The following is a 9,920-nucleotide window of genomic DNA, read 5'->3' on the forward strand; positions in this document are numbered from 1 at the left end:
GCGCGCTCCAAAGACTTCAACTGGGGCTGCATCCCGCCATCTTCCTGTGACCTCTCAAACCTTGGATTGCCATTCAGTGAGGAGGAGGTCCGTGCTGCGATTCATGAGCTTCCAGGAGACAAAGCTCCGGGCCCTGGCGGATTCAGGGGCATTTTCTTTAAAGAATGTTGGGATATCATTAAGCCGGAGATAATGCTCGCGGTCAATAATTTCTCCAATCTTCATGTCAACAACCTCCACTGGCTCAACTCGGCTAACATTGTCCTCATCCTTATAAAAGATGGGGCGGAGGACATATCCGACTTTCGGCCTATCAGTCTCATCCACGCGGTTGCCAAGATCATTGCTAAGATGATGGCTACTCGACTAGCCCCTCACATGCATGCGCTTGTCTCCAACACACAAAGCGCATTCATTAAGAAAAGAAGTATCCATGACAACTTCATGTACGTTCACAACTTGGCCCGTCGTCTACACCGCACCAAATCACCAACCTTGCTTCTCAAGCTGGACATTAAGAAAGCCTTTGACTCGGTTATATGGGATTACCTTATGGACTTGCTGCGCCACCACCACTTCCCGAGCTGGTTCTGCGATTGGATATCTGCTCTCCTGTCCACGGCCTCCTCCAGAGTGCTACTTAATGGTGTTGCAGGCGACCCAATCAAGCATGGGTGTCGTCTTCGACAAGGGGATCCTCTCTCCCCCCTGCTCTTTGTCCTCGCCATTGATCCTCTACACCACATCCTAGCCAAGGCTACTGCGCAAGGCAACCTCCATCCCATCCATGGCGAGCCTCCCTATATGCGGACGATGCGGCCATCTTTGTTGCTCCAATGAAAGAAGATATACAGTTTCTTGCTTCAATGCTCTCTGCCTTTGGTGATGTCACGGGGTTAGTCACCAACTGCAACAAGAGCTTGGTCGCGCCCATTCGTTGTGCCAATGTTGACCTTGACGACGTTCTTCAAGCCTTCCCGACGGTTCAGACCTCTTTCCCCTTGCGATACCTTGGCCTTCCCCTGTCGGTGACTAGACTTAAGCGCATACATTTTCAATACCTCAAGGACAAGATTGCGGGCAAATTGATGCCTTGGTCGGCTATGCATGTTGCTACCCCCGGGCGCATTGTCTTGGTCAAAGCGGTCCTCACAGCCATTGCGATCTACCATCTCACGCCGCTAGAGCTGCCTGTTGAGGTCTGGAAAAAGATTGACAGCCTGCGACGTGCCTACCTTTGGGTTGGTTGTGATAAGGTGTCGGGCGGAAAGTGCAAGGTTAACTGGGATCTTGTTTGCAAGCCTAAGATTTTTGGCGGCTTGGGTGTGCTTAATCTCAAGAAGTTTGCGACCGCCCTTCGTCTTCGCTGGCTTTGGTTTGAATGGGCAGACCCTCCTAAGACTTGGTTGGCGATGGAAACGCCCTGTTCAAACAGTGACAGAGATTTGTTCTCGGCTTCCACAATAGTGACTATTGGGGATGGCAAAAAGGCTAAATTCTGGGAATCCCCATGGCTAAATGGTCTCCAGCCTAAAGAAATCGTGCCAAAGATCTTTGAAGTGTCCAAGAAGAAGGCATGTTTGGTTAACAAGGCCCTTGACAACAACTTCTGGATCCAGCAAATCGACACTACTCAGGGACTGACATTGCCACACATCCAGGAGTTTGTGGTTTTGTGGGAGATGATTGATGGTGTTGCTCTCAATCCTGATAGGAAGAACACTATATCTTGGAAATTCACTTCCAGTGGCGACTATTCGGCGGCTACGGCGTACACGGCGCAGTTCGAGGACCAAGGACTCAGCTCAACCTCTCCCACAATCTGAAGGAATTGGGCTCCCCCGAAATGCAAATTCACACTTGGCTTATCATCCAAAACCGTGTACGGACGGCAGATCGGTTACAGCGGCGAGGTTGGCCAAACTGCGGACTTTGCCCCCTATGCAAACAAGTCCAAGAATCTGCCGCCCATCTTCTTTTCCAATGTAGATTCACTGCCCGCGTCTGGACCGAGGTGGTCACCTGGCTTGGCATTCAGGACCACTCACCGCTGACTTGGCGCCATGAGGACACGGTTCAAGATTGGTGGCTGAAGACGATCAACACGAGAGGGCATATCAAGAAAGCTATTGGCTCTGTTCTGATGCTTGTCATGTGAGAAATCTGGAAGGAGCGAAACGCGAGAGTTTTTCGCAACATGGCTTCACCGACCACTATTATCACTGCCAAGATCAAAGAGGAGGCCCATCTTTGGGCGTTGGCGGGAGCCAAACACATGAGTGCAATTATGTCGCGAGAGTAGCCTTTTATTTTGCCGCTTTGCGGCTTTTGTCTAAACCTTTTTCTTAATTAATGAAAATGGCAAGTCTTTTGCCTTGTTTCAAAAAAAAGGACGTAGATGGCAAATGTACATCTCGATCTACTTCGCTAGAAATGAAATGTCCATCTTGATCTCTAAGGAAGGAAAAAAATTGCAAGATTTTCATCTACATTTTGGTATGGGTCGTGGAACAAGAAAGCGCAGGAACCGTGGCATATACTCGATGATAAGCTAATGCGCATGATGACATATGTCCAAACTGTATATATGCCATAAACTTCATCCATTTGAATTAATTTATAAGCTCAATTGGATCACACTCTATCAGGCCTGGAACTGCGATAGTGGCCGGGGTAGCACATGGATGCTACTCCACTTGCCTAGCTCCTTACATTTCACACACGCACAGAGAGACAGCCACACATCTTCCCGACACACAATCGACGACAGTTAACACGCTTGTTAACGCTTGAAAGTAGATAGTGCCTGGCAATAACTTAAAATCATTAGATCCTCACAAATAGGGATCATGCTGATGACACCAAAATGATTAACTCGGCATCGATCGGAGAAGTACGCACGTAAGCCAATCAATAGAACTGGAGGTTGGACCAGTAGGCATGGTCCGGCTGCCAATAAGCCGGGATGGCATTGTTGGCCACCAGCGTCTTTCCGGTATCGCTGGTGATGCGGATGGCAAATGGCCCCTGCAGCGGGCGGTTGGTGTCCATCCGCCAGATGGAGCCCCACGAGCGGCGCATATCCTGATAGTAGCCCGTCGGGCGGCCGTTGATGGTCTGCATGAGCTCCATCCGCACCACGGTCCCGTCCACGTTCGCGTACTCCACGAGCACCGCGAGATAGTTAGGGTTAGAGCCACGCTGGACGTGGAAGGTCACCTTCATACCCGGGAAGTTGCAGGGCACCCTCCTGAACTGCATGTCGATGATGCCGGCGTGGCGGAGCCGGTCGTTGAGGCCGTACCTGGCCATGGAGCCGAATGCGGTGCCACTGAGGTCGAGGTGGTACCTGGCCACGGGGTAGTAGTTCATGTCGGTGATGACGATCCTCCTCGGCTGGCCGGAGCAGGAAGGGTTGTTGGAGTAGTCGCACTTAATCTGAAGCATAGAGCAAAACAAATTAAAGGTCAACGTACTTGGCCATGGAGTACATTGTGCTTTGCATGCACATGGCAGCAGGAGTGCTCACTAATCAAAAGTCACCGATATCGTAAAATGGAGATGCTGTCAGGTTTGAGTTTGACCAACTAATAAAATGATCACCATCAACTAATTTAACTGAAAGCGGGTGTCGGCGCCATGCATGGTGCAATTAATGCAGTACGTACCTCGTAGCACATGCCACAGCCCTCGCCGCCGGCGAAAATAGGCTCGTTACCGCATGCCCCCATGGAGGAGATTGGGTACTGGTTCACGTTCTTGAAGCCGCAAGCACCACCTGCAAATCGATCGGTGGATCAACATTTTTAGTACCACTAGTACTAAGTTGGCACGACTATATGATTTAGTACAGCGACGGCATGAAAATATGTGCCGTCATGGGATCGTATGGACGTACCGTTGTCGTCGGGGCCGGCGCCGTTGGGCGCCCCGTACCAGGTGGCCTTGGCGGGGAGCCAGCCAGAGTTGTAGGATCTAGCGACGGCGGTGTCGTAGTTGACCGCAGAACGGACGCCCGTGAAGAGCACGGAGAGGAGTGCCACAAGGGCAATGGCATTGCTGGAGACGCCAGCCATATTGGCGCTACAGGTCGTCTATGAACCTTGTTGGACCTGTAGGGTATGTACTCGCCGGAGACTGGAGTAGTAGTACTACTCCTGTTTGTGTTGTGATGGCTGGAGGGGATGACATTGCCGGGGCATTTATAGGCAAGCCAATAGGCAAATGAGGTGAGAACGACGAGTCAGTTGCACCCGACGACTACGTGATGGCGTGTTTAGAGCTGCAAGGTCACATGGCTACGGAGGGAATCATGGAGGAATGGCGAGGCACCGGTTTACGCGCGCGCAACTATAAAATCACATCTTGGCAGGGGATCACCGGGCACCCGCTAATGATTTTTTGGGTGCACAAGTCAAATTGTTGATTGCAGAGAAAGTCAGACCATCGTTATGCCCTAAGATCAGGCCCCCACGTTGTATCCTGCCGTCCTGATACGAAGGATATACGCTTCGCTTATCTTAACGCATTGCCATGCTTCGCGAGGTAATGATGCTAAAGAGGTTTTCACACTACACGAAAATCAAATAAAACGAAGTACTAAAAATACTCAGCAAAGGCCAATTTCAGCTCTGCTTACTATAAGTCGAGTGTTGCACCCCCACTTACTCCGCTCACTTATCTTACGAGTGCCACATAGGATGAATGATGAGATGGAGGATAGAGAACTCATAAGAAAAGACTTGTCTTCTCTTATTTAAAAGAAGACAAAAAATGATCTTTTAGCATAATATGTCTCACCATATTTTTAGAAATTGCTAGTTATTGAAAATAAGACTAAGAGATGATCCATTATAGACAAATTCTTTTTATCATCTTTAAATTACATGCAAGATTTAAGATAAGGTCATCTTATCAACCATTATACATGCCCTTATATTAGACCAACTTATTAGATGTAAGCACAGATCCTATTCTTGGGCACTCAACTTACCTATAAGTCGAGTTCAAAACAGTGGTTCTGGGCAACATAAACGATATGACAGACGGCCGTCGTTGATGGTAGTACCACATGGGATCTTCGTAAGCCGAGTGTACCACTCAGCTTAATTTTCCATCCCGGAACGATCGCCTTCAGCCACGTGTCTGGCGTAAGCCGAGTGCATGTTGCATGTTCATGGTGTACATGTAAGCAGATGTCTACGCTTAATACACAATATAAATGTAAGCAGAGTGCTTTTAGAAATGCACTCGGCTTACAAAGAGACTGGGCGGTGCTATTTGGGCATGAGCAGCCCCAGGTTGTCTCACGTGGCATGTAAGCCGAGTATAACTCTTAGCATATGCATGTAAGCCGAGTGTAACACTGGGTAAAGAGCCTATATAATATTGTTTTGTTTCATTCTTGGGCCAGCCCTGCAGTTCAGACAAAACTATATATGTATACAACAATATATACATAGCAGAAGCAACATGTCCAGACAGTGGTAAAAATTCACAACCAAGCACCAAGTTTCCAAGTTCACAACTACACATGAGTAACAAGTGCGCAGATACGAATAAGTAAGATAAAAAGTTCGTGAACAACCAGCACCACACACTCAGAGTAGAAGATGGTCTCCGTAGACACGGCTTCTAGATATGCTTCGCCATAGCATTCATATTTGTCGAAGCGTTTGCAAAATAATCACAACAAATATTTCATCAGTTAATGGTGTTGGTTATGTCTTATAGAAAAGAAGTAACATTCGCCCCAATGTACTAACCATAGAGACGATAACATCAACACCACAATAACGATGAAATGGACGAAGATTATTAAGTTCTTCAGTCCACTAAACCCTATCTAACTTGCACCCTTGCCAACTTTAACATTTTTTTTTGCTCTGAGCACATACTTGGAGTAAGTATCCTCTGCCGCATGCCTAGTCTCAAACCCTTGACAGAAGCTATTGTTGTTAGCAGGCACCTGTTCATGGCATGTCTGCCATGAATCGTAGACTCCTTGACACCTCCCTCAGTACACCACATACCACTTCATCTACCAAGACAGAAGAATAAGATTTGAACAAGCAAGAGAAGCAGCGAAAGGTTAGAAGAACACATGGAACATAAGCAATGTAAGCATTAATGATTTATATACCCAAAAGCATCACAAATTCTACTCAAATTGAACTATAAGTTGACATCAACAACTACATTCACTACAATGACACCAAACTATCTAATTACGGCTACTATGAGAATGGAGTTCTACTTATACTGGTAGTCAGTGAAGCTGGTGATCATGGAGTCGAACAAGGTGAGCATTTTACCCCAATAGAATGGCCAATTTCCTCGATAATGGCAGTCGGCAGACTTGGTGGGATTGGTCATCGCTCTCCTCAGGCGGCACTTCTTTCCTGTTGAGCTCGTCTTAAAACTTTTGTTTCTCTGCACGGAGGCGGGCCATCATCTAGCGAATGCCCTCGGCCTTCCGCTCATCCTGGAACGACTCATTGACCGCACGGTCCTCCACAAGGATCTGTGAGTTCGCCTGAATGAGCATGGCCAAGTAGTCCTCACTCGCACGTTCGACCGCGAAATGTGCCATGTGGTCCAACGCCTCCTCGGACAGGGAGTATACCCTAAAGGGAGGAGAATCATCGTGTGACACCGTGTCTGTGAGGTTGGTGCTATCACTTAATACATAATTCATTAACGAAAAATGTGCCACGAAGGAAATATAGCCTACAGACAACAAAGCATATTTTTTTTCTATTTCATTGGCATCTAAAAATGCCGCTTATCCTTGCCTCTAAACCCCTATTCTAGAAGGCTCTTTTTTTGGTGTGTAGGATGACTTTTGGCCCGTCAAGGCACCCTTCAACAACTCTCATCTCTCAAGTGGTGTTGTATATAGTTGGAACTCCCTCACTGGTATTGTGTCTATCGGTGATTATAGTTGTTGTACTTCCCTTCCTGCTTTAGTGCTTTACCAATGTCTCACATGAGGAGAAGTACAACAATGACCCCGTACGACAACAGTCGAGATCCTTCCTCCAAACACATCGATCTATCCTAAAGGGAGCGTCATCCTACTGATAGTAAACACACAAATCGAATAATGTTGGTGACTCGTGGCCCCGAAACCTTAAATCTAGAAGGCTCGCCTTCAACCACTCGAGACCATTTCACTATAACCATGAAACTTTCCATACATAAATCATCATTACTATGGAAAAATTAAATGACAACATTGTTCAACACTACTAAGCCATAATTATGCAATATGTATATCATACTATTACCTAGATCAATAGTACATAATTATTTACTAGGACAAACCATCACTACTACCGACAGTCTACTCCAGCAAATCAAAACAAACCATAACGCCTAAGGAACTTGGTAGTTTCTTGGTCCACGTCAAGCTCGTCATCGTTCTCGTCGTTCGAGTGAAGATCTATCTCCTATGGAGGTCTGCTGAAGGGGCCTGCCTCACCGTCATAGCGGGTAGCCAGTTTCACCTCCTTCCCATACTCATCGAAAAAGTAGCCCAACCCCTCAAGTGTTGGGGAACGCAGTAATTTCAAAAAAAAGCATACGCACAAGCAAGATCTATCATGGTGATGCATAGCAACGAGAGGGGAAGAGTGTTATCCACGTACCCTCGTAGACCGTAAGCGGAAGCGTTATGACAACACGGTTGATGTAGTCGAACGTATTCATGATTCGATTGATCCTAGCACCGAAGGTACGGCACCTCCGCGATCTGCACATGTTCAGCTCGGTGACGTCCCTCGAAATCTTGATCCAGTTGAGGCCGAGGGAGAGTTTCGTCAGCACGACAGCGTGGTGACGGTGATGATGAAGTTACCGGCGCAGGGCTTCGCCTAAGCACTACAATGATATTATTGAGGTGTGTAACTGTGGAGGGGGGCACCGCACACGGCTAAGAGATTGTCTGTTGTGCCTTTGGGGTGTCCCCTGCCCACATATATAAAGGAGGGAGGAGGAGGAGGACGGCCCTAGAAGGGGGCGCCAAGTGTGGGGAGTCCTACTAGGACTCCCAAGTCCTAGTAGGATTCCCCTTTTCCTTTCCGGAGTAGGTAGGAAGAGAGAGTGAAAGAGAGAGGGAGTAGGAAAGGGCAAGGGGGCGCCGCCCCCTTTCCCCTAGTCCAATTCGGACCCATGGGGGGTGCGCGCCTCCTTCCCTTTGTCCTGCCTCCTCTATTCCCGTATAGCCCAATAAGGCCCAATACTACTCCTGGCAAATTCCCGTAACTCTCTAGTACTTTGAAAAATATCCGAATCACTCGGAACCTTTCCGATGTCCGAATATATCCTTTCAATATATCGATCTTTACCTCTCGACCATTTCGATACTCCTTATAATGTCCCCGAACTCATCCGGGACTCCGAACAAACTTCGGTCATCAAATCACATAACTCATAATACAAATCGTCATCGGACGTTAAGCGTGCGGACCCTACGGGTTCGAGAACTATGTAGACATGACCGAGACACATCTCCGGTCAATAACGAATAGCGGAACATGGATGCTCATATTGGCTCCTACATATTCTACGAAGATCTTTATCGGTCAAACCGCATAACGATATACATTGTTCCCTTTGTCATCGGTATGTTACTTGCCCGAGATTCGATCGTCGGTATCTCAATACCTAGTTCAATATCGTTACCGGCAAGTCTCTTTACTCGTTCCATAATGCATCATCCCGCAACTAACTCATTAGTCATATTGCTTGCAAGGCTTATATTGATATGCATTACTGAGAGGGCCCAGAGATACCTCTCCGATAGATGGAGTGACAAATCCTAATCTCGATCTATGCCAACTCAACAAACACCACTGGAGACACCTTTAGAGCATCTTTATAATCACCCAGTTACATCGTGACATTTGATAGCACACAAGGTGTTCCTCCAGTATTTGGGAGTTGCATAATCCCATAGTCAGAGGAACATGTATAAGTCATGAAGAAAGCAGTAGCAATAAAACTGAACGATCATTATGCTAAGCTAACGGATGGGTCTTGTCCAACACATCATTCTCTAATGATGTGATCCCGTTCATCAAATGACAACACATGTCCATGGCTAGGAAATAACCATCTTTGATTACGAGCTAGTCAAGTTGAGGCATACTAGGGACAATTTGTTTGTCTATGTATTCACACATATACTAAGTTTCCGATTAATACAATTCTAGCATGAATAATAAACATTTATCATGGTGTAAGGAAATATAAATAACAACTTTATTATTGCCTCTAGGGCATATTTCCTTCAGTCTCCCACTTGCACTAGATTCAATAATCTAGTTAACATTGTCATGTGATTGAACACCAATAGTTCACATCTTTATGTGATTAGTTCACATCTCCATGTGACTAATACCCAAAGGGTTTACTAAAGTCAATAATCTAGTTCACATCACTATGTGATTAACACCCAAAGAGTGATCATGTTTTGCTTGTGAGAGAAATTTAGTCAACGAATCTATCACATTCAGAGCCGTATGTATTTTGCAAATTTTCTATGTCTACAATGCTTTGCACGGAGCTACTCTAGCTAATTGCTCCCACTTTCAATATGTATCTAGATCGAGACTTAGACTCATCCAGATCGGTGTCAAAGCTTGCATTGACGTAACTCTTTACGGCGAACTCTTTGTCACCTCCATAACCGAGAAACATTTCCTTATTCCACTAAGGATATTTTTGACTGTTGTCCAGTGATCCACTCCTGGATCATTATTGTACCCTCTTGCCAAACTTATGGTGAGGTACACAATAGGTCTAGTACACAGCATAGGATACTTTGTAGAACCTATTACTGAGGCATAGGGAATGACTTTTCATTCTCTTTCTATTTTCTGCCGTGGTCGGGTTTTGAATCTTTACTCAACTTCACA

At 46.4% G+C, this 9,920-nt stretch overlaps 1 protein-coding gene across 1 annotated transcript; it reads right to left on the reverse strand.

Annotated features, from left to right (window-relative positions):
• Positions 1–2,588: 2,588 nt before the first annotated feature.
• On the reverse strand, positions 2,589–4,160 carry LOC119275212 (expansin-B2-like). The gene is made up of 3 exons (XM_037556021.1): positions 3,899–4,160; positions 3,669–3,778; positions 2,589–3,438 (listed from the first exon to the last, which is right to left on the reverse strand). The coding sequence occupies exons 1-3, from the start codon at positions 4,074–4,076 to the stop codon at positions 2,911–2,913; spliced, it is 816 nt and encodes a 271-aa protein (XP_037411918.1). The 5' UTR covers positions 4,077–4,160; the 3' UTR covers positions 2,589–2,910.
• Positions 4,161–9,920: the final 5,760 nt, after the last annotated feature.

The sequence above is a fragment of the Triticum dicoccoides genome, chromosome 1A (assembly GCF_002162155.2).
Source record: "Triticum dicoccoides isolate Atlit2015 ecotype Zavitan chromosome 1A, WEW_v2.0, whole genome shotgun sequence".
NCBI lineage: Eukaryota > Viridiplantae > Streptophyta > Magnoliopsida > Poales > Poaceae > Triticum > Triticum dicoccoides.